This window comes from Marasmius oreades, chromosome 9, assembly GCF_018924745.1.
Source record: "Marasmius oreades isolate 03SP1 chromosome 9, whole genome shotgun sequence".
In the NCBI taxonomy this organism is placed as follows: Eukaryota; Fungi; Basidiomycota; class Agaricomycetes; order Agaricales; family Marasmiaceae; genus Marasmius; species Marasmius oreades.
The window spans coordinates 2490066-2516799 of NC_057331.1; the positions used below are offsets into that span (position 1 = coordinate 2490066).

General features: G+C 47.4%; 6 protein-coding genes and 1 non-coding gene across 7 annotated transcripts; 3 read left to right on the plus strand and 4 right to left on the minus strand.

The window, feature by feature from the left end:
• Positions 1-98: 98 nt before the first annotated feature.
• On the minus strand, positions 99-504 carry E1B28_013709 (uncharacterized protein; the record flags this gene model as incomplete). The annotated part of the gene is made up of 2 exons (XM_043158884.1): positions 99-330; positions 389-504. 2 exons carry the CDS (start codon positions 502-504, stop codon positions 99-101), a joined length of 348 nt encoding a protein of 115 aa, XP_043004239.1.
• Positions 505-6088: 5584 nt separating this feature from the next.
• On the plus strand, positions 6089-6974 carry E1B28_013710 (uncharacterized protein). The gene is made up of 4 exons (XM_043158885.1): positions 6089-6290; positions 6361-6481; positions 6534-6614; positions 6667-6974. The coding sequence occupies exons 1-2, from the start codon at positions 6103-6105 to the stop codon at positions 6467-6469; spliced, it is 297 nt and encodes a 98-aa protein (XP_043004240.1). The 5' UTR covers positions 6089-6102; the 3' UTR covers positions 6470-6481; positions 6534-6614; positions 6667-6974.
• A 1250-nt stretch (positions 6975-8224) lies between these two features.
• On the plus strand, positions 8225-12336 carry E1B28_013711 (uncharacterized protein). The gene is made up of 6 exons (XM_043158886.1): positions 8225-8644; positions 8705-8779; positions 8837-9337; positions 9392-11415; positions 11470-12054; positions 12121-12336. The coding sequence occupies exons 1-6, from the start codon at positions 8395-8397 to the stop codon at positions 12178-12180; spliced, it is 3495 nt and encodes a 1164-aa protein (XP_043004241.1). The 5' UTR covers positions 8225-8394; the 3' UTR covers positions 12181-12336.
• Positions 12337-13639: 1303 nt separating this feature from the next.
• E1B28_013712 (uncharacterized protein) lies at positions 13640-15229 on the minus strand. The gene is made up of 6 exons (XM_043158887.1): positions 15060-15229; positions 14816-14976; positions 14579-14744; positions 14358-14491; positions 14020-14300; positions 13640-13888 (listed from the first exon to the last, which is right to left on the minus strand). Exons 1-6 carry the CDS (start codon positions 15107-15109, stop codon positions 13742-13744), a joined length of 939 nt encoding a protein of 312 aa, XP_043004242.1. The 5' UTR covers positions 15110-15229; the 3' UTR covers positions 13640-13741.
• Positions 15230-15317: 88 nt separating this feature from the next.
• Positions 15318-15409, plus strand: E1B28_013713. Its single transcript has one exon. It is a non-coding gene; the product is annotated as a tRNA-Arg (tRNA).
• A 639-nt stretch (positions 15410-16048) lies between these two features.
• Positions 16049-17416, minus strand: E1B28_013714 (uncharacterized protein; the record flags this gene model as incomplete). Its single annotated transcript, XM_043158888.1, has 3 exons — positions 17352-17416; positions 16859-17298; positions 16049-16798 (listed from the first exon to the last, which is right to left on the minus strand). The coding sequence occupies exons 1-3, from the start codon at positions 17377-17379 to the stop codon at positions 16049-16051; spliced, it is 1218 nt and encodes a 405-aa protein (XP_043004243.1). The 5' UTR covers positions 17380-17416.
• Positions 17417-21725: 4309 nt separating this feature from the next.
• Positions 21726-23581, minus strand: E1B28_013715 (uncharacterized protein). Its single transcript, XM_043158889.1, has 5 exons — positions 22948-23581; positions 22801-22888; positions 22670-22738; positions 22115-22612; positions 21726-22060 (listed from the first exon to the last, which is right to left on the minus strand). The coding sequence occupies exons 1-4, from the start codon at positions 23426-23428 to the stop codon at positions 22138-22140; spliced, it is 1113 nt and encodes a 370-aa protein (XP_043004244.1). The 5' UTR covers positions 23429-23581; the 3' UTR covers positions 21726-22060; positions 22115-22137.
• Positions 23582-26734: the final 3153 nt, after the last annotated feature.

The following is a 26734-nucleotide window of genomic DNA, read 5'->3' on the forward strand; positions in this document are numbered from 1 at the left end:
TAAAGGTAATGCTGGGGGAAGCTTAAAGCGGAGCGAAACCCCCGAAAACACCAAAAAAACAAGAAACACACAAAAAAACACAAAAGGGGTTTGCTAGCTCAGTGGAAAGCTCCAGTGGCACGAAACACTCTCACCACATCTCGACAAGTCAAACTGTACCTCGTCTCCCGCTGTAAGCTACCACCACTCTGCAAAACATCCTTGTACGTGCACCCATCCACAAGTTTCCAATTATCGATTCCGACAGATGTCTCGGAAACCTTAATTCGAGGTGCCTGATTTCCTTCTCCTTCTCCTTGGATGATCACGTCTTCTGATACTTCGTTTATGCTAATTTATTGTGTTGAATAGGGTGAATAAGTTGAGTAAAGAGTTCCGCGGAACTCACCCGTGTAGATAGGAAAGGTAGAATTCTCCGGTCGTGATTACCACGCTTCTTGGTTCCAAGAGAACAGAGAGAACCGGTAGGGGATCGACGGCGCGTCCATGACTTTGGTTACCCATGGAGAACGAGTCGGCGTCTTCTTCGGTGGTCTCTTCTGACTTGTATTTGGAGTAGTGAAATATCGTGTGTGAGCCCAATGAAATGGTTGCGACGACGGGATGATATGCAGGTCCATCTTGATGAGGCTAAGGCGGAAACAATGAGTATTATTATTATATGAATATTTTTACGGTTTTTCTTCGTTCGTTGGGGTGGAGATGGATACTTTCGCACCATTATTCCCTGTCCAGAAAGATACTTTTGTTCTCTTCGTTTATAAACCGAATTTTGAAAAGGAAAAGGATCTTGGACAATACCTCATTTAGGATTATATGATTAGGAGCGCCGTGTGGGGTAGTTTGGAACGCGCCTGTGTTCTTGAGCCGTGTGATGATATCAGGACTGTGAAATGGGTTTAAGGAAAACATAGGGAGGAACAGGAAGCCCCACTATTTGTCAATAAAAGACGGGAATGACTCCGATATCAGAATATTCTTTGCGGTCAATTGGCCGCCTGTGTGCCCAACGGTTGAGTCCCCAGCGGCTAAATACCAATATAAATGTGGCACCTAGTAATTGCAATCTGTGGAAACAGACACATCGACGGTATTCAAAAAACCGGACCGACGCAAAAGCTTACCTGCGGTTTGCAAGGTTCTTCCACTTCTGTTTAGGTGAGTCGAGTATCTAGATGCCCCCCGTTCAGCGAGTTTCAAAAGTGAATTGATTGACTTGCCTTTTTTACGAGATACACCTCTTCATCCTCCTAACAGAAATATGGTTCTGAAGTGTGGGTCAAAACATGGTGTTCCCGGCTTACGGTTACGAAGTTTGGAATGTAAAAGACGTCTTGAGAGCCTGGAATTGCGTGAACAGGGTCCATTGAATAAGGTACGTGCTATTTCCTGTAATGTCGGACCCTCAACAAACTTCGGGACGCGCAGAGTTGTGCCAAGACTCGCGGGCTGCAACGTTTTCGTTTCAACGTCGTGGTTTCTGGAAAGGGACTGTCGGCTATTCCGGCGATAATCTTGTGTAAGCATCGTCACACGGACACACGGACAACACAGCAAAACCCAACAGGCTTCGTGATTCATGAAAGCCTCTCTCTCGATGCCTTCAAGCGACGATCTTACGCGATATCAAAGCTAGACCTTCTTTCAACGGGCTGATCTCAACATAACCTCGGGTTCGAAGAGATGGTCCTCACGGACTGTCAGATCCGACAAGTGCTACCTATCACCCCAGGTGGTCACCAGCACGGACGCAACGTTTTCTTCAGTATTCAAGCAATGAAAAACATAGCGGGAGGATCTTGATACAAAAAAAATGCGCATGCTGCGGATCAGGCCTCAAGGCCTCAAGCTTCAAGCTTGGCTGGCGTTTTTGACAAACGTATGTCCTCCCGCTCTCCGTCAATTCAAGCAGTCGACAGACAACTCATATATATCAAGGTTCTATGATAACAAAGAAGAAAACGTTGTCCAGGAACTATTAATGAACGAACAAATATCGATGCGATATGAAAGGGAAATAAGGGAAGAAACTCTATGGCTACATAATCTCACAGCGGGAGTGGGGAGAGAGGGGGGGGAGGTGGGTGTATACTACGTTGCTCAGTGGTACGCTAGTCCTTTTGATTTCTGTTCGTCTTATCTTCACTTTTGCTCCGCAGACCTGAAACAGGGATTTCAATTCTTCATCATGGGGGGGAGGGGTGGGGGGCTTACACCGGTGTGTAGACGCAAGGATAGCCTCTACGATCACAATTCGAACAGGACGGCCGACCCCCGTCACACTTCAATTTACGACCTTTGTGGGATGTGATGAGCTGGTAGCAGGGACTATTAATCAAACACGATCGTTCGAACCTCTGCAAAATTGACAGGCCATTGGCGTCCTTCGGGGTACGCGGGGAGTATCGAATTGCATTTGACCATTGGCGTTTTCATTCTGCTCAACGTTCAACGTGAGTTTCGTTGGATCAAAGGAGGTCGGTGCAGAAACATTCTGAACGAACCTGTAGAGAAGACATTTGATGATCGTTGACTGATTGAAAAGATGGAGATAGAGGTCTTTTTTTCTTCAGGTGAGTCGTGTAGAACGAATGGTACAACCGGGAGTCTTTTCTTTCGGGTTCTTATACTCTTTTGCAGGGTCAACACGTACGTATACGGTATCACTAGCCACCCACGCCCAATAGTAAATACGAAAAGGGGGGGGGAGGGGGCGATACTCGAATTCATAATTCAGTAAAGTTTGGGATCTTTGACATAGGGCAAAGTGAAGCAGGGCTGGCCACTTTGTTTCCAATGCTCCCCTCCCCCATGGAGCTGTTTCTGTTTTTCGCAAGGTTCTGAATGAATAAGTCACTAGTATCGTCAAATCTAGACGCTTGCTGGCACAGTTATCCGAGGACCCTGGTGCCAGGTGGGTTGTCAAGCTTCCCGACGGTTCAACAGCTCTTACATTCATACTTATGCATTAGTTGCCTCTTGGCCCTCACAGACCACGTAAATGTCTGGGGTCCTGAACTCTTAGCATTAACCAAATGATAATGGCCATGCACCGGAGAAGGACGAATTGCGACGAACAACGGGTATCATCACTTTGGCGGCGGTTGATGTGCTTGCCAAATGACAGCATGAAGCCTCCGTTCATCGTGGTGTTCTCGGTTTCATAGATATATACATAGACTTAAACGTCGCCCCGGCGATATCGCGATTAAGAACTCTTTGCATGGTGTACACGAGTGTTTAAGCTAATTATGTATGATAGTTTACAGATGAAAGGAATGGTGATGGTCAACGTTTGAGAGCCTACTACTTTGTTTAAATCGGGCCGGAGTGGTTTTTAACTGGAGAAGTAGAGAACCATTAGTTGCGGGCCATCGAGTGTCCCTAGTTGAGATTTCAGAGACGGAGTAAAGATATTTGATGGCTATAAATTAGCGCTCAAGTCTTTTTCATTGAAATGAGTTTCGCGGAAGAGGATCTGTTCATCTGAACACATCATGCATCATGTCCTCAATCCATAGCCTAGGGACATGATTTCGGGGCTTTTTTTACTAGTACTGATCCCCGCGTCATCCCCCCTGATCAGAGTATATCGATTGTTTGACGCTACCTGGGTGCTTTGGTCGTAAAGACGTGCAGGGATGCTTCCAGTCTACATACAGGAATCACAACCCTTGAAAAAATCGTCCCAGGAACCGGTACCAGAAAGCAGCCCAACAGCTGCGACCCAAAAAAACCCTTGAAGATGCCGCGATTTCGATGTATTCGATGTTTGATTTCCCAGAACCCGATCCCGTTTGATCGGCTTAAGTGGCTTAGTCGGCGTCTTGAAGGCTCTGTACCCCCCAAGTAACGCAATTGTAGGGGGGAAAAACAAACACAAAAAAAACGGAATCACCCGGCTCCGAAAATCCATGAAACTTGTCCCTGCTTTGTACCCCCCCTGCCCCCCGATTTGGTTTAGACTACGGGGTATTTGGTTTAGAGATGCTGACGAGCGGCAGTTTGCAGTGAGTTCCAGCTCACGGGACGACGGGAAGGTCCTGGTGGCCGTAAAGAACTACTTATCCGTTTACCGTTTTACCGTTTTCTGAAAATCACCTGACCGGGGTGGGTCGCTGAGAGTCCTGATTCAGTTTAGACTGGCTTCAAGTTCAAGCCACAGGCTACCTTGATGATTTGAGGTCGGCGTTGGAGGTGAACCTTCGTTACGTTTCTGCAATTTGAAGGATAACGCGATATCTCGTATACAGCTTGTCGCTCATCAATATTCAAATTATTCAATACGATATCCGCTTGCATACCACAATGAAGGTACTCTCACCGCAAGGCTTCCGGATCCATTCAGAAGTGGACAAGCAACCCATTCTCTTGCATAGTCTCAGGCTACACATTCGGGGAAACGACCTGTGGCAATCTCAAACGTGAGCTTTTTTGTATGAGGGGCGAAAGAACGGAAACGGCACTCTGTGTCATTTCTATGTGAGCCTGCCAGGCGACATCCGAGTCGGGTGGCTCGCAGGCGCCCAACGCTCAGCTTTGAACTGCATGCATTGAGGGGACTAACATTCTGTCGGCCGTGTATCTGCAAGATGTTGTAAAAAAAATGAGTTGAAAAAATGATGTATTGATAGCACGATAGGTTTATGTTGAATTTGTCTTCGGTCCTTTCGTTCGTTCTTGGTACCGTTCTTGGTATTGTTCTTGGTATCGGACGACAAAAGACGTTCTTTGTAAAGGAGTACGTTTCGCGATATGAAACCAACCACGCGGTCGGCCTGGAGGAAGCCCGTGGGAGGTCAAAAGAAAGATAATGAATGATGTCTAGCGGCGTAGTAACTCCGGAAAGTTCCTGATACATATTCGCCTATTTTCGCCCATTGACCGACGTTGGTCCTTGCTTGGTCCTTGCAACCGCTTATCGAAAGCGTCCCTGTCCGCACTCCCTGATTCGGTTTAGCTTTCTGCGGGGGATGAGAGCATGCGCCAGCGGCCCGTAGTAGCTGAGGGGGATACGGCGTCGTGGTGAAGAGCCGGTCAAAGACTCAACCACTCCTCCGATCGCGACGTGGTATTGTTGGGAACCTTAATGAAGAGGAGCCGCGGGAGGCAGAGTAGCCACAAACAAGCAATTCCGTGCGCCCCACAACAAGTCGCCGAGAGGGTCAAATTCAAATTGCGTCCTGCTCCCCTACCTATGGTGCCTTCACTGGCCAATCTAGACTCGACCCCGAGCTCCGATCCTCTAATTTTCATTGAGTCACATACGTACCCATAACTTTCAGGTTATCGGCGAACCTGATAATGGAAGGTTTTTTTAAAAATGCGTATGTATGTGGGGTTACCCCGATCTCAGTAGCTAGTGGGAAGCGACGTAATGGTTGACCTGATCTGCGAGCCAAGGACAGAAACGGACACGAACCTGGCGAATTGAAAATCAATTGCATTCATATCTAGGGTCTGGACGTGTATCTGGACGTTATCTACATAAGGGACGTCACAAATGGTTTGAATGCATGTCTTGAAAGAGAACAAGGACACACCTTTCAAAACATTCAATAGTTTTCAGCGTCTGCGATCCCCACACATCACACTAGCCGGTGAGAGTGTTATTCTTCATTATAAGGGACTGATACCTCGGATATGCCACGTTTGTTTCGGAGGTTTACCTGACCTGGCAGGTCCAACGTACGGTCAATTCTGATGAAGTAAACGTTCAAGCTTTGAAAAGTGATGTCAGAATGATATCCGGTTTCCACGCAATGATGTGAAGTCACCATTAACGTACCGTCGATAGGGAAAGAAGAAAACGGATAACATCAGGAGGAAGTATTAACTTGTACCGGGGCCTGGTGAGGACAAAGACAAAATCGAACGTACAAAGCCATGAAAAGTGAATCTTTTCGTTCAATTCTACACTTAATAAGGTGTGGTTTGAGGGGTATAGCCTTGTACGAGAAGAGATAGAACGTTAGAGATGGTAAGATTCTGACAAGATTCAGATGAGGGACACGGACAAAGAACGAATCACCACGTGACATCAATTTATTTGATCTTACCGATTTTACCTTGCGTCGCATCTTATCTCGAACTCTGGCACCTATGTCTAGATACCACTACATCCTTCTCTCCCTTTACCCCCCATTTCCCCCAAACTCCGAGCTAAAAATCCGCCAATCTATCCAAGAAGCTCTCATCCAGTCTTTTGGCGTTGCTCTAGGGTCGACTTACGTCGACATAATATCTATTAAAGACGATGGGAGTGAAGCAGTCCTGCGTGCTGACGTTGGGTGCGTTCTTATTAACCAGTTTCGGCTTCTCTTGGCCTTACTGATACTTGCACCAATACTTAATGAGCAGTGATGCTAAGCCAATCATGGCATCCTTGGCTGCATATACCTCGAGCATGCGAGTCGTGAAAGATACGGCGTTTTTACCGGCGCTTCTGGCCACACGAGTCCGATTTTGAGCATTGAGTCCGGTGAGGAGGAGTTGTTCTCATTCATTGAACTCATATTCAAACTTCCGATTAGTATTCGTTGAACCCTCGAAGTTTGGTAGTCGAGAACTAAACCCCGTTTTCCGGCTGGGAAGTTTTTGACGAGCAGAACCCTGTGAGTCGAACACGGATTACAGCTATTTCTTTTCTGATCACAGACATTTCAGCACACTATTAATAAAGGGCGTCGGAGTGGAGTCGCGGTTCGAATCAGCTACGCGACGTACAGTACACATCCATCGGCTCAGGGCCCACAACAAGTCTTTTTTTTCGTTGTGTGGGGTTGTAAAAAGCGAAAATAAAGTAACCTTTTATAGAACATCTTGTCCGTGACATCAAGTCATAATGCATAATGCACCCTCCTGACCAACCGCACCAATCACGAATGCGGTAGACTTATGAGCTCCCTCTTACGCGATATAGAGAGAGCTCAATGGGACATGGCCTGAGTCCCCCGACACAACGGTTACCTTCCTCCCAGTTTCTGCTGGCGTTGGCGGAGAGGATGCAGACTTTGGAGGATCATCTCGGACTGGTGGTTCCTGGTTCACCATCTTCGTTGGTATAGAATAGAATTTTCTCTACCCTTTCGTGATCAAGAATTCTTTACTTTGTGCCTCCTGTATTTTTTGTTACGGCGCCGTTTGGCACTTCGAGCGATAAGCTTCGGGTGATTTCACTTTCTAGTTCATCTGTTCTGATGTTTGCACCTTGAGTTGGTATTACCCATCCAAGGCCGGAGATTGATTCATGTGACGTACATAGAACCAGAAGCCCAAAAAGAGTATATGTGGGAGAGTTTTTGGGTATTAAGTACTTCCAGTCTGACCTGAAAATCGCAAGAAAACGTGCACAGACTCGGAATATATGATCTTGCAGTATGTATTGCATTGCATTTTTTGGTTACGGCTGATAACTCTACTTATCATGCAGCTAAATCTCGAGGCTCTCGATACGCATTGTAGTCTAGATAGAAAGAGTCCAGGCGGAGCTCGAGGACAGAGGATATAGTCCCTAGTCAAACTCGCATCCTTTAAGCCGTACTTCAAATTATATACCTTTCACGTGTACCCATCTCACCACCTAATGATAAAAAATTACGACGCGTCTAAGGTGTACACTCTCACAGATAGTTATGACTGACCCTTTTTACACGTTCCATGGCTAATCCAATGCTCCCCCGAATCGGTTTCAACTCGCCGGAAGGTCATGTTCCTCTCCGTAATTTAGCGCGAGTAACTCTGCCTTTCGAAATTTCACCCCCCATGACTTCAGTATCAAAGTTGCGGCCCAATTCCTTGATTGGAGAGCTGTGGACAGTTCTGGAACTCTTCTACCTCGTTTGATGTCGCATGGGAAAATTTGTGGGTCGTCCGGGAGACGGCTGTCCGGGATTTTCATGTTCAAAGGATATCGAAAAGGTGGAGGGGGTCGGCAAGGGGGTCGGAGAGTGGAAAATATGTTCGTTTTCGTGATTCGGGGTAATAATACGATTAATTACGTTCCTATTCTTGATATTCGGGCCTCGCAGATGTCTTTGTTACTGAAGCATTGGTGGGTTGGAAGGAATTATCTGCTGTCTTGATGTAGCTTCTGTCGGACACGGATGGAGGTCATATCATAAGTCTATCGAACGAGATGCGGACAGAAGCAGATGGAAGTTAAAACGTTAAAGCGCTGAATGCAGTCAATAAACCGGCGGGAACGCATAGGGTGGCACGTGTCACAGAAGACTGTTTCTTTGCAGTCACGTTGACTGAGTCTCCCCCATGCGACGTCCGGGTCGTACTCACTCTATCTAGCCCTCTCTGCTTTCTTTTTAACGAATCTTATAATCCGACTGGGAGATCGGCCTCTTATTCGAAAATTCAGTTTGTTCTCCGGATCCACGTCGTATGAAATCAAAGCCCAGCCAGGCCAACCAAGCTGCAGCATCGCAACCTCCTCAACAGTCCTCCAACAGAGATTACCCTTCTTCGGCTTCCACCAAGCTTATTCAATATGAGAAATTATCTCCCCGGCCTCCTGGGACACGCAACATGCTTTCTGATGTATACCCCCTCCAAGCATCAAGCTCTGGCGTCGGGGTAGTTTACGGGAAGGAACGCCCGAAGCCCAGTGTTCCTGCCATGAATAAACATCCCGGTGAGTAACGTGAGCTTGTACACCAACTGGGTAGACCTATAATCACACTCTATATTGCAGTTAAACTCGCGCAGCCTGATGCAGGAGGGAGATCCAAGGGAAAGGCAACAGCAAGTGTTTCGGAAGGGTCTGTAGGTGAGTATCTTGTAGGTTATTCCCCTTCTCCAATTAATAACTACTCAGACACAAAAGGCAAGCAAAAGGCCACCCCCAAACCAGATCTTTCCCCTCGGCTACCGAAGAAGACCTTCAAGTCGGTCCCCCAGGCCTCCAAAGATAACTCCAAAAGCACGCCGATTGACTATGACAATCAATGTGGAGTCATCAATTACAAGAACCTTCCTTGTTCACGCCCCCTCGCATCATGCACGCTACATTCGATGGGTGCAAAGCGGGCTGTTCAGGGTCGCTCTCGTCCATACAACGAACTGTTGCTCGACTTGAAACGCAAGCACACCTCCAAGTCTACCGAACCCGTCGTTCAGTCTCGCTCTTCTTCCAGTCAGCGTATGTCTCAAGAACCCCGTAGTGAGATGACAGCAAAGAATGGACGAGCATCTCAAGCGTACTATTCCCCTAGGCAACATAACTTCCAAAGGGCGCGCGATGTTAGAATAACGAACGCGGTGTTTAATAGTGTCGGTCGCGACCAAATCACTACCAATCAGTATATCGAATCTGGAGGTCCCGATTGTAAGTAGCCTTTGTGTGCTTTCAGAACAGGTAACTCAACGGTCTCCTTTGCAGTGCTTTGGGCCGTTATCTCGGGTGTCGGAGCCTCCCACGATTCTAATTTACAGTTTGATCGGGGTCGTTGTCTGCCTGGAACTCGCGAAGTAGTGCTCAGGATTATTCGTGAATGGAGATTAAACTCTGGACCCCACAAGTCACCAGTATGCTGGCTTTCTGGCGCTGCTGGAGTCGGGAAGTCGGCTATAGCTTTAACCGTCGCCGAAGAATGCGAGAAGGCCCATCAGCTTGTGTCCTCGTTCTTCTTCTTCAGATCAGATCCAAAGCGTAACAAGCCCGACTTTCTCATCCCATCGATTGCGCATGGTCTTGTCGTGACGAGACCGCACCTGTATCCCGCCGTCAATAAGAGAATCAGCGATAACCCCCGGATCTTGGAAGCTAGATTGGAATATCAATACGAGGAGCTCATATTGAATAATCTAAACAGTCTTCCCCCTCCATCCGCTCAACGGCCTCGGAACTCCGATTTAGTCATCATCGACGGCCTGGACGAATGTAGCGATGCCGCCGCGCAGCTGCGTGTCCTCTCCATCATATTCTCTACCTATCTTCAACCATTTACCTCCCCTCTACGATTCCTGATATGTAGTCGTCCCGAATCTTGGCTCCGGGAAGCCTTTGAATCTCAAGAATATCACAGTCTTACCAGACATCTCAAACTGGATGATTCCTTCCTCCCTTCCTACGACATTGAACTCTACTTCAATCAGCATTTTTCGAACATCCGCAAAGACCCCAAATATGCACAGGTTCAATTCCCAGACCCTTGGCCTTCTCCCAAGGACATTTGGTTGCTGGTTAGAAAAGCTGATGGCCAATTCATCTATGCATCGACTGTTGTAAAGTTTGTCAAGAGCGAATTCGCACTCCCTACTGAGCAGATCCGTATCATCCTCGATCATATATCCAAACAATCCATCTATTTAGAGTCGGCACAAGCGCCCTTCAGTGATCTCGACGAGCTCTACCTCATAGTACTGCGAGCCAATCCTGATCGCGAGAAGCGTCTGCACCCGATTCTCGCAGCAATCCTCCTAGTCCCGCTACCATCCCCAGAGTTCATTGAAGTTGTGCTCGAACTTCCTCGCGGGAGCGTTGCTCAGACACTGCGCGCGATGCACTCAGTGCTCAACATTCGTAGCCGGACATATAAAATCCGGGCTCATCATACATCTTTCCCCGATTTTCTCCATGATCATGCACGCTCGCGGGAATTTTTTGTTGATCGGCGGAGCTGGAGGGACTTTCTGGCTTGCCGGTGGACTAAGGTTCTTACTGAGCACTGTAAACGCGATCCTGATACACTGCTGGAGAGTACTGAAGATTCCGCTGCTTCAAATTTGATTCGAGAATGGGCTAGATTCAGCTTCGGGATGGGGGGAAACCGACCGTTGTCTAAAGAGCTGACACTGGCGGTCGATACTTTTTATCACGTAGTCTTGTCCATCCGAACGGTCTTTTATCCGGAGTTGGGTCATGACACGTACCTCCACACACTTGCTGCGCTTTTACTATTTCACGAGGTTGGTATTTCATGCCCTCCCACTTTCATTCCGCTGTTACTTGGAATTTGGGCAAATGCAGATGTGGTTAACCAGATATTTCAAGCAATCCAATTAGCCCACATCATTCCACTAAACCCGGACGCCTCTCTTATTCGGCTAAACCCTGATACATGTTCCATATTTAGGGATTTCCTCCTTGACCGGTCTCGGTCGAACACATTTTTCATTGACTTGGACTATCATAACAACTTTCTCGCAGAGCGATTCCTCCACCTTATTCAGATGCCTGAACTTCGCCACACAGGGACTTGGGAGGAAATTTGCATCTTATTCAAGGATTGGTCTTCAATCTGCTCCAGCGTTGACAAACCAAGTGAAGAACTGCTTCTTGAAATTTCCCGGATGGATTTGGGTAGCACAATTCAGAATAGTTTTGATGGGAGGTACCATCGGTTCCGTTTACACCAACTATTCTCTGGATTTGAAAACACTGTGTCCTGGTTGAGATCTAAAGTGAGTTCTTCGTCATCGCGAATTGGCGTGTAGTTGAGACTTCGTTATTTTCAGGCGGGTGGTGTACCAGGTCCGACTTTGGATCTAATCGATCAATTCGAGACTGTCCAAAAAGGGTTCCATATTCGTAGTACTAGAGAAGATGTCGAGTCAGGACTACAAGATAGCATCGTCACACTGACCATCCTCTCAATCGGTCGACCTTGGAATACCCAAATACTAGCGCGAACTCTCAGGCGTCTTTTCCCAAACTATAACGCTGATAAAGATGGTTCGAACGTGGCCATACACAAATTGAGGTCGGCCACGTTTTGCGGCGGTAGTCACTCAAAGTGTGCTCTTGATTCCTTGGACTGCGTTACAACTCTAGTTCCGGGCGAAACAGATGTGTATCACGTCAATATCCGGGCTGGTCGTATTCAGATCTTGAAAGTGCTTGCAGTCAAACTACAGTCGGCGCCGGCCGTAGAGCAGTCTGACCTGGTCGACTTCCTGACGGAATCAAACCTATTCGCACAATGCGTTCCCCAACCAGAACTTCTTACCCTCTGTCGAACGGTTTTGGATACTGTGAAGGAGATGAGATTATGGGATACCCGGAAGCCCGCACTGAAGGATGGCTTACTCCCGTGGCTTGAGGTATGTCGTGGTCTTTCGGGTATGCATTGACGTTGCGCTTACAGACAATAACCGCATTCCTCCCAGTCTTTCCCTGCCCATTGCGCTCATGAAGTTGCAACTATCAAGAATGATATCTTCGGTTGAAATAACACCGCCCGAGAAGCTGGGTTTTAATTCGCGGTGGCCATTTCTTTCCTTTATCTAGTTCTCTGAGTTGGTTATTACGTAATGTCAGGCTGCTTTGGTCAACGCGATGGACGTTTATGTACTTAATACCTGCAGAGCAATCTTGACCTGTTACAGTAGTGTCTTCCATGGGACTGTGGTTGATTGACATTGATGGACGCTCTCTCGACAAGAACAAGAGTCATCATGGCGTCAGGTTAGACTGTCCATAAATTCCCCATCCGCATCTTCTTGTGTCCTTAATTGCCGTCGAAGGGGATAAGGCTTCACCGCATACCTCCATCGGACACCAGCGTTTCTCGCCTCCAAAAGGAACGAAAAAAAGGGGGGAAACCCAGATTTGACATTTGATTCGATACATACAAGGTCCTATCGTACCTACTTATCCTGTAACGATAATTCGTTGGTTGCTTCTCACCACCCCTCGTCCATCTCGTTCACTGTCCAGAATGCTTCAACGGTTTACCGGTTCGTTTCTGATTTCGGATCCTCTTGCAACAAAATCGCCTAAGAGAGACGGTCATCCTCTAGTATTGAAGGGTTGAATCTGACCCAATGAAGATGGGGAGCGAATGAGAGGCAAATCGGTGATTGAAACTGCGAAAAATACTGAGAAAACAAAAGAACGTAAAAAAGGGAGACTAACCATCCACCACCGTACCCTTATAATGCCTTTCACCTACTTCTCCGTTAAGAACTGGAGCCAACGCTTCTTTCTAGTCTTTCTTCTTGCGACCCGGAGGACAATGGAGAGACAATCGCTGTTTCTGTCTCTACTCACTGAAATGTCCAAGGCTAAAAAGTGTTGGTAGAGTTCGACAGAAACCCTCAGGCTCACTACTCGGTGCTACTATCCAGCCCAGGCATTCAAACATAACGACCTTCCTCTCGCCACTTCCTTCTGCGAATTCCTTCTCCGGTTGATTGAGTAGAAGCGCATGGTTGACGTTGATGTATCATGAAAGTATTGTGATCTAGCGCGCCCGTCTGATGTAGACACTTAGACGGGTACAGGAGTAGTAAGTCCAAAATTGTTGTTGGGCGGAGTCGGTAGCCGTGATAAAATTAACCACAGGTTAGCTGAGTCGAGGGAACGGAAGAAACCGGGAAATGGGATACAAAGAATGGGAGATTCGAGAGAGAAAAAAGCGATAAGAGACCTCATACATACGAGAACTCCATGAATTGGTGGTATTGGGGCCATCTAAAACGAAATGGTCACCAAATCTGTGGAACATGAAAACAAGGACGAACCTCGAAAGTATTCCAATCTTCTTTCGATCTTATCCTCTTCCCGTTCTTTATAGCTTTGTTAAGCTCGTAAAGCGTCAGCCAATAAGTAGGATACCTTCCCTTATCCCCACATACATCAAGGGGAGGGGCAGTCACCCGTCCGTCCACGGAACCAAAGAGATAACCACAATGTTTGAACGTTAAACATTCGATAGCGAAATACATACATTTTTATTTGTGTACCCAAAGAAGCTCGTGTGTTAGTCGACCCCTCTCAGCTGTCCATCTAACTGAATGAATTCTTTCCTTCCGGTTTCGGGACATGAATCCTCTTCCTCACCCACTCTACAAAATCATCTATGAGAGTCGGCCAAGCTTCTTCGGTATTGTAGGTTTCGAACTTGGAGTCGACGGAGGTTATAAAGTCCATGAACTGTCGTGGGGGGGGGAGGGGGAGGGGGACGGTAAGGGTAAGTTAAAAAGATAAAACGAAGAATGGGGAAAAGGTGACAGTAAAACTGGGGGGAAGGGCAGGGGAACCATGGATTAAGAGGGGGAACTAACCATCGACCAAGTATCCTTACTAACCCCCTTCACCTTCTTCTCCGATAAGAACTCGAACCACCAAGTCGTATGTTCCTCTTGCCACCCCTCTCCCGGAGATCCAGAAGCCATCGAGACATCCCCGTCTCTATCTCTACTCGGTGAGCCGAAATTAGAGATGGAGCTGGAGCCAGAGCCGGATGAAGAGGTTATGGAAAGTGGGGAGTGTGTATGGGACAACGCGCCGCCTGATAAGCCGTGTGGGAGGAGGAGTGCCCAAAATGCTTGGGCGGAGTCGATGGCTGGATGACGACGAACCAGTGAGGAACAAGTACGAGAGAGGAGCGACAAAAACATACGAAGACTTCTCTGTCCCTCTGCTCTAGCAAAATCAAACGCGTGGAGGTAGACTTTCCGGAAGTAGGCGCGGTCAGAGCCTAATTTATCGCGCAGTCTAGGTAAAACGGCTTTCATGGCTGGTATCGAGTCGCATCTAAGGGGGGAAGGCCAGAAGAAAAAACAAAAACTTCAATATAAACTGGCGGAAAAGCGAGAAGAAAAAAGCGAAAACGAAACGAACCCTAAACCCTTCCATCCCTCTGTCCACCCCTTCTTATTCCACTCCGCCAATCTGGTAGACTTGAGCTCATACGCAACAGCCAATAAAACGACATCTTCTGGGTTAACATCCAAATCCGCACAGAACTTGATCGTGCCTTCCGCCGTAATATCTTGTTCATCCGGGTCTTCCAAGAGGTAACCAAATACGTGGTTAGTATTAGAGACACCAGTCCTACAATCCCAGCGCAAAACGTACCTTTATACCTATCAAACAACACATGCAACTTGCTCGTCGACGGTTGGGTGCTACTATTAGCTTTCGACGTCGGCGGTGGTGGTGTGGGATTATCAAAAAACGCATCGATGGCTACGTCAAGTTTCTTGTATTTGTCCAAAAACCGTTTGGCATCCCGATGGCTAGGAGGAGTAGTTGAGAGATTTCGAAATTGATAGCGCGTACTAATGTTTTTCAACAAAAAAAAAAGCACACACACACGCACCTCGCACCGGTAACAGCACAGAATTGAGCGATGTTAGCATCTGTAGACATGGTTTTTCGGAGATTGGGTTTGAAGATGTACGTGAGGGCGGTGAGGAGCACGAGGAGCGCTGTGGATAAGAGGGAGGGAATTGGGATGGTAATCGTGGTGAATGCAGGGGGAGATGAGGCACTAGGCACGAGGAGTATGAGTAACGCCCATCACTAGCAGTTTCTGTACTCGTCGCCTATAGTAATTATCTTGGTCGGCATTATTAACGCCCAAGTAGCACAATGGTAGTGCGTTGCTTTCCTATGACCTTACTTCGCGCAGGCAGGCAAAGGTTGTGGGTTCGATCCCCATCTTGGGTTTGCTCAACGATTGCGGTTCAGTGCAATTTCGACACTAACGTTTACGAAAGTCTTTTTCAATCGCTCGACACGGAGCGAAAACGCATAGAACGTTGATTTTTCACTTGGAGGAGGATTCTCTTCCTCATAACCACCCCCGTTCCCGTTTCCGGCTTATCATGATGGGGCTCGAAGTATAGATCACTTCCAACTCCCTTTATTTTTTCTCTCTTGTACATGCTTAGTTTGCCGGCCTATTTCAGTTGATTCTCTATAAAGCTCACAGATTCTAGAAACAAGTTTCATAACTTGTAATACAGCAACGCACCCCCGGCTCGTGCGTCTAGACTGAAACACACGGCGTCTCAAAAGAGGCTCGCTCCCTTTCGAGTGTAAGTCAACGCAAAGACCGGTCGGCCACGGAAGTAACGGACCTTCGAACGTGCGGTTTGGATTCCCTAAATACATACCGAGTTTTCGATACAAGTACAAGGGTAACAAGATTGTAAGCTAGTAAATATGATACAGTGCAGAGGTGTGATTGCTGGGTGGGAGGAATTGAGAGGAAGATAACAGTTTGCGATGCAAGGAAAATAATGCGTCGATACAGCGAGTACGAAACTAAATAGTGATAAATCAAAATGCCTCGACGACCGATAATCAGGGGAAAGAAGTGTCAGTACTGTCTAAAGACGCTGAGCTGCTTCTACTGTGAGCCTCTGGTGTTGAGGGAGGAAAGAAGAAGTCAAGTTTGTCTAGCGCAGTGTTCATTGAAGGCCTTTCCTCCATCATCCACTCACTGAAAGATTCGAGCATGAAGCGACCAGCAACAGGCACATCCTTATCCAATAAAATGCTTATCACGTTCCCTATCGCCCAAGCGTCGGCTTTCTGTGGATTATAAAATGGAGGCGCGTCTCCTTCTGAGTCTTCTGTTTCCTCCCAATCGAACCAACGCCGTACCTCTGGCGCAACGAACCCATAGGTACCTGTCGCTCCTTCAACGGCACAAGGTGGCACTCCATACATAACCCAGCCGAGGTCAATCACTGTTAGATCCGAAGTGAAGTCGTCGATAGCTAAATTTTGTGGCTTAATATCGAGGTGGTAGAGGTTATGAGAATGTAGAAATTCGGTGGCTTCACAAAGTTGACGAGCGATGATCGGTATTCTGGTCCCAGACAGTCGTTGTTTCATGATAATGTTCAAGTCATCACCACAGTCGGGCATTGTGATGAGGTATTGATCTGTCGCCGGGAGGTGATGGGGTGGTAAAAGGAGGGATACGATATGATGAGTAGATGGATCAAGTTTCTCGAGTGTTTCAAATGTTTCCAGTTCGCTTTTTCCGATGAGTTTACACCACACTCGGTTGATCTTTTGTCCCATATGTCCAGGAGCGACACGCGCCTGGGTGGAAAAGATAGAACTCAGTTGATGGGCTCTGCCCTCGAATTTGGCACAACTGACCGAATATCCGCACGGCTCAAGTTCGATCTCGTGTTCGTTCAAGTAAACAATAACCTCTCGAGATCTAAACCGTTCATTCCCTTCTCCAGAGAGCTCCTCGATTGGAAGAGGCTCTTCTACAACTAGATTGAGACATGACCCGTCCGAGGGGAGATACTTGCCGGCACAGTCTATCGTCGCTGCATGGCGAGACCACAGGAATAAAAGTTTGTCGTCTAGTTCCTCTTTCTGGGGAACTTCATTCAGGTCTCGAATGAGAAAAGGTTCTTTGGTTGTAAAATATCGTAGATTCCGGGTCTTATATGGACGCATAATGGTCTTGACTTTGTCCGGGATATCGTATTTGCCAGAGTATAAAACATCTTCTAGTAGGTCTTTCACGAAGCACCAATGAGGAATGTGCACTTGAATAAGTTTCAATCTGAATAAAAGAATCACGACTTTATGGAAGAATGGATCAGTATCTCATCGTTCAGAAAGAAGTCGAACTTACGAGTATGTGGCTGGGTTGAGCTGTTCATGGGGTTGTGGTGAGGTGTTGAGGGCTGCGTGATTTACACAATTCAAAGGGGATTAACGCCGGGATCCCCGTCTCAATAGAGTTGTCTGAATCGGCGGATAAGAGGACCGCTGCCGAGGTCATGACAACCAAAGGCATGACATTATTTCCGACGCAAATAAGTACGAAAGATACAAGTACGTAGTTCAAAGGTATTGTAAGGCACCTCGTAAGGCGAAACTTCCACAGATAAAACGATAAAAGCCACCGAAATAAATGCCTAATGAAACTTGTTGTTCTTCCCCTCCATTAGCAACTCCCGACATCGATGAAGATTAGTATTTTGAGAAAAATACTTCGAGTTGGGAGTGAATAAGAGGGGGTTTGGTTCTAAAGGAAATGCTGAGGTGCGCGAAGCAATCGTGTAATTTAATTCGAGGCTACGCAGAGCTGATGACTTCTTCCTTGCGTGTGTTCGTGTGTTCGTACGAGTGCGAGAGGAAGATTCGATTTCACGTAGTAGTCTGGCAGGAGTAGACGAGTAGAGGAATCGAGAACGTATAGAAAGAACAAGCAGAGAAAAGCACGAATCGGCCGCGTTTCTTTTTCTGAAAAAGTCGTTTAGGGCAGGTCAAACTGATCCTACGGGCCGGTTTGGGACCGTCGAACTGTTAGCGGGTCAGTCGCTCTCAGCCTGAGTCTACTCCCCGAAAAGTCCTACCCTCAAAACTCGTAGGGCAGACCCGCCCGAAACATCCCTCAACAGACAGATCACCTAATACCAACCTATCTGCTCCTCAAATTCCCAATCTTCCATAGATAATGCCGATTGCTCCAAATCCAAAAGATTCCATAGTAAGCTTCTCCCGAGGTGTCGACTGTACTTGGTGTTACCCTGACCTGGCCCTCCAAAGGAGGTTAAATCGCAGTATGCTACGAGCTTGGCGTGTCCGACTGTTCGGTCTCCCTCTGAACAGGCTATCAGAAAAGTTGAAACGGACCCGAATGCTCAACTTCGAATTCGAATCGTGGGTCGACTAAAGATACACCACTCCAAGTGGATACAATACACCAGTACTACGCCATAGCCTCCTCCCACTCTTTTCCAGAACCGGCTCCGTTTCGTACTTGGCTGAGGCCTGGAGGCCTGGACCCTCAGGTAAGTATTGGATTTCTGGAACTCAAGTCATCTGGTGCCAGAGATACGGGTTACAATCTATTCAACCATATTCAGTCAGACCTTACTCAATCTTCGATCTTCATGGATTCGATGATAATTTAAACCTTCGGAACCGCCAAAGAACTGCTGACCGACATCTTAAGTACACCACTCCGCACTCGTCAAGCATTGCTTGTTTCTTTCAGAAATCGGATTTTACGGTGTTCGACGCCCTAGCAACTTTTTCCTGAATACGACACACGTGATTGTAAGCCTTATTGTCACCCCGGTATTCTTGAGCTTATGTTTCTTTTCTGTCGCGACATGGGAAAAAGACAGAATCAAATTTGACTCCAAACAACCCTAACGCCACCGCCACATAGTTGTGGAAAGCTACGTACAATCAACGCAATGCCAGTGTGCTTCGAGGCTTCGGATTCACAACAAGTCCAGCAGAAAATCCATAACGGGTGTATGAATACCGACTTTCTCGACCCTCAGAGTGACTGGACCTGGGGATGTTGAGTATCGTCACGACTCCGAGTCCAGAGTCCAGACTCGGAGCTGACTGAAGCCTAATCATGACTTAGACGCTTACTTTCATGAGAAGTAGGTGCCCGAGTCTAACTGGTAAGTCTTCTGAAACTCTATCATACTGATACTGAGACGGGGATACCGATAAGCATGAGTGTAGGAAGAGGACCGTCCGTCACAACCAAAACTACATGCTTCTTGATTCCTTCCTGTATCCCGAATTCCAAAAAACACCCTTCATAGCGGAGTCACGGAGTCATTTTCGGGCGACGGATTCTCGTCGCGAGGAGTCGACATCGTCAGCGTGGTTTGATTTCGACGGGTATGGGAGGTAAGAATCCGGTGTTTTCGAGGGCAGTGGGAATTTGCTTTTTCATGGTTCCTTAGAATGGAAGTAAAGAAGTGATACAAATGACAGCCACCGAAGGTTCCTAAGAAATCGAAATCTTGACACGATCAATCAAAAAATGGGGAGGGAAGAATCAAAAGAAGGGGAAAACCAACGGCATAGTGTGTGGGGGTGAATGTAAGGTTGCGGTGTACTTGTAAGTGAGGACGTCCCTTCCCGTCCTTCAAAACCTTCTTGTCCCCGGGGTATGAAAGAGGCTCCGAACGAATAGACTCAGGCCAACGTCACCCAGCCTGTCTAGGTTGTCTGGAACCGGTCATGGGAATGGTCACCGCGTCGTTGGAGAAGAAAGTAAGGTACGGTCTTGGAGAGCCTGAATCTCCCTTCTCCTCCCTCTCTTCCGAGGAATGGAAGGAGTTACACGAGCCTTGGAAGGATCAAGATCCCCCTTGACATGGGCTACCGTCTACGTGACTGGGAAAGAAAACAATTTACCCTCCGGTGAGGTTGGAAATCCTTACCTGTAATAATGGCCGCCACCACACGCCTATAAACAGTTGCAGTTCTCCCAAAACGTCGTCGGAGCTGGCAGGCAAAAAAAGAAACAAAGTTTTCACGCGCACGCCGCATTGCACTGCCTCGCGTGTAACTTATCGAAGTCGAAGGCTGGGAACCGCGGCGGTACCGAAGTTGTTCAGGATACCTTTTTGAGCTTTTTGTCGACGAATACATTCGTGCTCAGCCTGAGAAAAAAAAGACAGGAAAGTCAAAGAACACTCGGAAGAAGGTGGGTTGGTTCTCATCTCGGCTATCAATAAGCGAGTACGTGGCTTTTCCGGCAGTTTTTTACGGCTTTTCCCGGGTTTTTGACTGGTGCGGAAGATGTTATGAGGATGAGCATATACACACTGACCACTGAAGTACTGATTACTTATATCTCTCTCCGCGATTTTACACAACTGGCGCCTCCACCAAACCTCCACAAGCCAGGCGGACTGTACCGTCAGGCACTCAGAGGGCGACGTTGTTGGTGCGGGGAAAAAGCCGAGAGCGGCAAGTTATGGTTCCTGATGGCCCGGGAATTGCCGATAATTTTTTCGGCATTAGTTCTCATGAACTGAATCAGATTCAGAGTCGTGGACTCTGCTTGTAACGAAAGGTATCAGAATTAATTGTCCGTTTTTTGCTGTCTCTAACTTCATATTATTCGACCAATATATAACCATGGTTCAACCCGATTCCCCGGCCATGCTGCACTACCTCATCCCCATTCTCCATTCATGGAACTGTTGTGTGAACAGCCCATACGCCCAACTTCCTGTGCGTCTTAGAATGACATCCGAGGATGATCAGCTGCGCCTGAAAGATGAATCGAATGGCGGGTTTAGGATCTGTATACGTGTCTATCAAACGTCATCGTGCGTTCAAACGTCGTGGAAGGGATGAAGAGCGTATCAAAGATGAAATATGTACTTACTAGGGCAGGCGGCGGGTTATTTCAGGATGCCGATATGTGCTAAGGATAGTGCCTTCCAGCCCACGAAATCAGAGAAAGATGTGACAGAATGCATGGAATACTCGGTGGCAGTGGCTCGAGGCACGATTCGGATATGGTTAAAGCTTCTGGAAGAGGGTATAGTGGATTTGGGAGGGCAGAAAGTTGAGGAACGGCAGGTGGATTCGGCAGACAGTGCTACCGGGATTTGGTTGGCAGGCCATTTAGATATACAAAGGGTAACAGGGCGCCCCATCTTCCAAGGATTACCCGAAATTCCTAAAAATGTCCTCGGATCCTGACGGATACTTGGCAAGACGACATCGGACGCTCGGAGAGTTTCCATCCGACAATACGTTTAGGAGGCTTCAAGCTTCAAGCTTCAAGCGCGGGGTCAGCCCATCACGGTTTGACACGCAAATGAGGTTCAAGTTTGCATCATATATGTACACTACACTACGCTTAAAATTAGTACTTAGTACGGTGAAGTTCGGGATGTCAAACTCAACAACTCGGATGCGCAGGCGAAAGACATCGCTACCAGCCGTCCGGGTGGTAGGTAGTGAGTATATACATTAGTATCCACACGAGTTACATCCCTGCAACCCCCAGTATGGTCTTAAAATAAACTCAAGTGCTCCGGACGAAGTCGTCTATCTCACTGAGGTTTTGATCCTTGAAAATAGGAACCAGTCCGAGTAGATCTGTTTAGTACAAGACGTCGTTCTCGACTTCGACATCCTGAAGGTCTTGAGGTCTTACAGGAAAGTAAGCAACACCGGTGCCCGACTGTGTCGGTATATCTGTCACTTAACAAGCCACAGATATGTTGCAGGTAAATGATCTGGCGGCATTCAACACATATCAAGTTAATGTATGTATTGTGCTTGGCCGGCAACGATAGGTACATGTAGGTAGAGTTGCCAAGTAGATTTCATGAGTAGGCCTAGGTAAGTAATACAGACTAATGTAAAGTGTACATGTGGGACTTTGGAACAATCGACGGTGAGATGAGGGAAACTGACAGAGAGAAGGAGGAACGAGGAACAGGAACGACAACGGAACAACGTTGGAGAGCATTAGAGCAAAAAGTACGAAGAGTAACGTAACATAGATAGCTTGCAGCAGATGTCAAGAAGATCATGGTCATGAGTTGCACGCAGAATCTAGTTATCGGTAAGTAAGCAGGAGTCAGGAGGGAGGGAGAGGAAGAAACATACGATCAAGCAAAACCTTCCTGCTTTCAGTTCCTCACAACAACCCTCCTCGTATGTTTCCCCGCTCGTCTCCTCTCTGCATACGGCATGGGTCGGCGCCACGATTCATCATCAGGTCCTTCGATACCCTCCATCCCGTCTGAAAGTATAGCGGATCGCACACCCTCCATGGGAGGAGGAGTGATTGCATCTGCGCTCCCAGGGGAGACTGCATGAGGGTGGGAGTGGGAGTGTGGGTGTGAATGAGGATGAGGATGAGGCGGAAGCTGGTATCGGGCAGCCTCAGGTGAAGAATGGGGGTGATGCATATGAGGCGACGTGCTGAAACTTTTCTCGAGCGGCGCGGGAGGGTATTTATCACCGGCACTGTCGATCTCTAACCTGACTCTGATGATCTCTCGCCCGGCTTGGGCGAAGAAAGCTCGTTCTTGCCGTTGGAAGTATCCTGAAGTTGATGATTCAACACGGTGTTGAGAGGCATGTGCTTCCGGAGGTGGTTTTCTGAAGGACACGGATGAGCGAATTTGAACAACGTATAGCATACAAATGAAGACTCACGCTAGGTGCGGTGAACGAGCAGGAAACATTGCCATTAAATCGTGGCCGGTTGGAGGTGCAGGGAGTGTGCTAAGAGAAGCCGACAACGTTTACATTTACGACTATGCAGGTATATGTCCTCTCGTGCTCACCTATTGGGATCTCGCGGGTGCAGCCCTGGTGACAAGGAGTTAGGGTCTAACGGTGAGTGTGGCGAGATGGGGGTTGGGAGGTTAATGTCTGAAGTAGAGGAGCGATTGGCCTTAATCAAGAAAACCGAAGTGAGTAAAGAAAAATACCTTTCAATGAACTCGGACTCAATGGCCTCCTCGAGTCCCTATCTCTTTCTCTTCCATTGTCTCTCAGCTTTCCGTGTTCTTTGAACTCTCTTTCTTCTCTCAAAGCCAGTTCTCGTCTATCCCTGACAGGAAGCTCCCTTGAGACACTTCTTTCACGACGATCTCCCACTCCTCGCTCACGTTCATCTCGCAAAGACAAGTCTCTCCGTTCGTGTTCCATATCTCTTCTTTCCCTCTCGACTCGCTCGACTCGTTCATGTCCTCTCCTATCAAGTGTGAATCTGTCTCGTTCTTTGTCGATATTGGCTTTGTACCTCCGTTCCGGACTAGGCTGAGGATGCGGAGGTAAGTGTGGATAATGAGGATGCGGTGATATCGGTCGTAATTGAAACGGTGACTGAGAAGTTGTCGAGAAAGGATGAGATTGAGATGGGGGATTGGGATGGGAGGGTGATTGTAGGCGAGCGGTTACAGTGGTCATTGAGGCGTGAAGGACGTAGCAGACAAGTCCGTCGACGATGTTAAACGACGGGGAAAGAAGGCTGCGGTGGAAGGCGGGCGAAGTTTGACTGCAATCCTCGAGGGAGTTCGGTATATATGCGATAGGGAGAAGAAGGGGAAAATAAGATCGAAGGGAAAATTGCATGATTATATAACTCACCGGAGGGATTTGGATCTGAGATTCTCTTTTTTCGCCAGAATTGGACGATCTCGATTCGCCGTTTTTGGACATTTCAAGATCCTTTGAATTAATTTTTTATGTATTCTTACATAATCCTTCGACACTTCCTCCTCCGTTCAACTTTGTTATTTTACCCAAGTCGGGCGACAGGCTAATACAGCCTGTGAGCCCGAGTCTGAACTTGGAAGGAATCTGTCATTCCATCTCTCAAGCTCTCCACCCAGCTCAACTGCCCAACAACTCACCGCTGTCAATCTCACCTTCGAACTTGAATGTTGAAAGACTTGACTGGACATTCGATGGTGAGTAACATTCATATACGTATTCCGTTTTACTTAATTAATTAACTGCATTCATTCCGACTCTCCAGTCTGATATGCCTATGTACATCGCACGACCGAAGCCGTTCTTGTTTTTCCCACCAACAAAAGAGTAAAATGCTTTCTCTTTGGCGATACTGGAAACCCCCTGCCATTTTCATTGAAATGATGCACCAGAAGAGCATATTGATCATTATTCCTCGCTCAACAAGTGGCTCTACTACACGCTGCACCGCACGCCTAAGTAATCAACGGCACCGACCCAGCCGCAAGGCCCACTTTCGGAGGCACAACACTGCTTTGAACTGTGATATCTTGTGAATGATTCTACAGTTCTGACCTTCTTGACAACTTCTAATCTTCTTTTGCTGAATAGAATCCCAGCGGCACAAGATCCAACATACGGCTGGTGCGTCATCTGAACCTTTCTAATTTCATATCGCGTTTTTCCCGCCGGGTTGGTATGCTCCGCCCTATTTTCTATCAGGCCAGCCGTGTACTCCTCGTGCAGTTAGTGCTATAATCATCTATCTATCTATCCATCGATTGTTCACCCCGTGTGAGGTTCGTTTCCTCATTCATCCACAACACGAACTCATCTAATCTATCCATATCACTGATTCTACAGACTTCATGTTGGCGTGGATTGGCGATGTCAGATACTTCGCTGGTTGTCAATCCGACTGATCTTGTTGTTCAAAAGTTCGTATTTGTCTTCATCTCCGGGTTCATCTAATCATTGTTAATGAGTTGACGTTACAAGGTTACGTGGTGCCTCGGCTAGTTCTTCGAACTCTGGGTTTTCTTGCACTTGTGTGGACCCTGGGCTGGGATGGCCATGATCATCACACCTTTCAAAGTGGTGAAACATATTTGTTCAAACTACAAATGACAACCGATCGGTAACTATCCGAATGAGTTGACCTTCAAATGCGAGGAAAATGTTGAACTTTGGCAGGTCAACGTCCATCAATACAAGCGACTTCAAGAGATCATCATTAGTCCTGCTTTTGAAATCATACGTATCATCCGTAGACGCCACACCTGCCACACCTCTCTACTGGTGAACGCTCCCAGAAAAGGGGATGTCGTATACCTCCATGATGCGCCACCGTATATCAGCTGGACTCCACGATACACTTCTGGATCGATAGCCGCTCAATACGGATTCCTCGTCCCCGTCCGTCGAATGCTACATGGGTATATATGTAAGTATTTTCATCGTGGTTTTCTCCTCATCGAAACTGCTAATTGGCGCGCGCCCAGAAGATCCGCATCTGTCATCGAAGAAACCGTTATCACCATCTTTACACTGATAATAGAGTTCTCCGAAGGGCCCAGTCCAGGACCCATCACCTTGTGGGACTCGAAAGAGCGTAACTCCTCAGGCTACGCCCAATCCGAGCTAAGAGCGCCTTCGTACTATTTTTAAGTATAAATGGAAGGAAACAGCAAATCCCGGTGCGAACCTTCCCATGATTATATCCATGCTGGCTATTGGCTTCTGATTTGCTTGTAGTGGAAAAGCTACCGATCAAGGTGATTGCCGGTAGAGACATGATTTCCTTTCAATGTGTCGTCTTGGAGAGACCCACCGTACGTACTCGAACCCGTTCAGGATCGACGGTCGGAGGGAAGTGGGAATGAAATAATTTATTCGTGGTCCGAGTAGTAAATGAAGGTCTTCATCGTTTTTTTTTTCTTTGTTGCGTACTAATGGGTTTATGACCCTACGAGATTCGGGCAATCACAAGGTCAAGGTGGGTTCATCGAAATCACTGTACATACATAGCCGAATGGGTTTTTTAGGACACGATCAATCGCAAAATGACAGTTTCAAACTGCCCCCCCTCTGATCATTCATTTCATTTCATCTTCCTGCGGGCGGGATTTGCTAAAACGTTCTTAGCTGTAGCGTGGTGCGTCCATCCTCTCCCTCTCTACTTACAGCATTCATATACAGTATGATCATGACGAACTCGGAAGTACCTCACCGCCCACCCCACCCCTTCTCGTCAACCAACTATATTTGCCCTGGAGCGGTATTTTTGCCTGGCCACAACTGATGGAAATTTCCGAGGAGCTGTAATTCTATAAGGAGTGACCCCTTCAACAAAATATCTCGAGGATCCGGAATCATCGCACGTCTGAGTCATACGTGACCGTTTCATTGCAAGATGAGGCGCAAGGAGGTGAGTGGCTGATCATTTGGAGAGTAGACGTTTTAATAACCCGAGAGTCTAGTAGCCGTCAGTAAATTGACTACCCAGACGGCCAAGCTTTATGCCGATACAGAGACCGAAACTTGTGGTGTTCATTGAGGGCTTCCTATCGACACCATCATGAAAAAACCGGAAGGGCCTAGCACCCAGCAATCGCGACTCTGTCGTAATCTGATCCACGGCCTCGAGGCAAAGGGGTTATCCCCTTCAAGTTCCGCCCACCTGTCGTACCGACCGCTATACGCTATACTTGTCTACGAACCACCACTAATAGCTCTAATAGCTTCTAACCACTCAATCAATTCTAGATCTTTTTCTTGAGAAATGACACTTGTTGTCATGTCGAGCGACCCGCCTTCAAACGTTCACGATTTTTCTGGGCTTCTTGTTCAATCTGTCACTCCCCGCCCCCCCACCTTCCCCCGACGGGCCTAAATATTAATTTCTCAGTCGCACGAATACCGCGTGTAAGTTGAACATTGTCTTCGGCAGGCTTCTTTCTACTAGTGCTTACTATGGTACTTAAACGCGTCAAAAAATCAAGTGTATTTTTTGCGTGGATT

Excerpts from the sequence above, each read along its gene's own strand:
- E1B28_013710 (XM_043158885.1), top strand. The coding sequence starts at position 6,103 with ATGTCTAGATACCACTACATCCTTCTCTCCCTTTACCCCCCATTTCCC. Across the intron at positions 6,291-6,360 it reads GTCCTGCGTGCTGACGTTGG|TGATGCTAAGCCAATCATGG; the intron begins GTGCGTTCTTAT and ends CTTAATGAGCAG.
- E1B28_013711 (XM_043158886.1), top strand. The coding sequence starts at position 8,395 with ATGAAATCAAAGCCCAGCCAGGCCAACCAAGCTGCAGCATCGCAACCT. Across the intron at positions 11,416-11,469 it reads TGTCCTGGTTGAGATCTAAA|GCGGGTGGTGTACCAGGTCC; the intron begins GTGAGTTCTTCG and ends CGTTATTTTCAG. Across the intron at positions 12,055-12,120 it reads GCTTACTCCCGTGGCTTGAG|TCTTTCCCTGCCCATTGCGC; the intron begins GTATGTCGTGGT and ends CATTCCTCCCAG.
- E1B28_013712 (XM_043158887.1), bottom strand. The coding sequence starts at position 15,109 with ATGTCTACAGATGCTAACATCGCTCAATTCTGTGCTGTTACCGGTGCG. Across the intron at positions 14,745-14,815 it reads GTTGTTTGATAGGTATAAAG|ACCCGGATGAACAAGATATT; the intron begins GTACGTTTTGCG and ends ACCTCTTGGAAG. Across the intron at positions 14,492-14,578 it reads GAGGGATGGAAGGGTTTAGG|ATGCGACTCGATACCAGCCA; the intron begins GTTCGTTTCGTT and ends TTCCCCCCTTAG.
- E1B28_013715 (XM_043158889.1), bottom strand. The coding sequence starts at position 23,428 with ATGACCACTGTAACCGCTCGCCTACAATCACCCTCCCATCCCAATCCC. Across the intron at positions 22,889-22,947 it reads GAGTCCGAGTTCATTGAAAG|ACATTAACCTCCCAACCCCC; the intron begins GTATTTTTCTTT and ends CCTCTACTTCAG. Across the intron at positions 22,739-22,800 it reads CACCCGCGAGATCCCAATAG|CACACTCCCTGCACCTCCAA; the intron begins GTGAGCACGAGA and ends GGCTTCTCTTAG.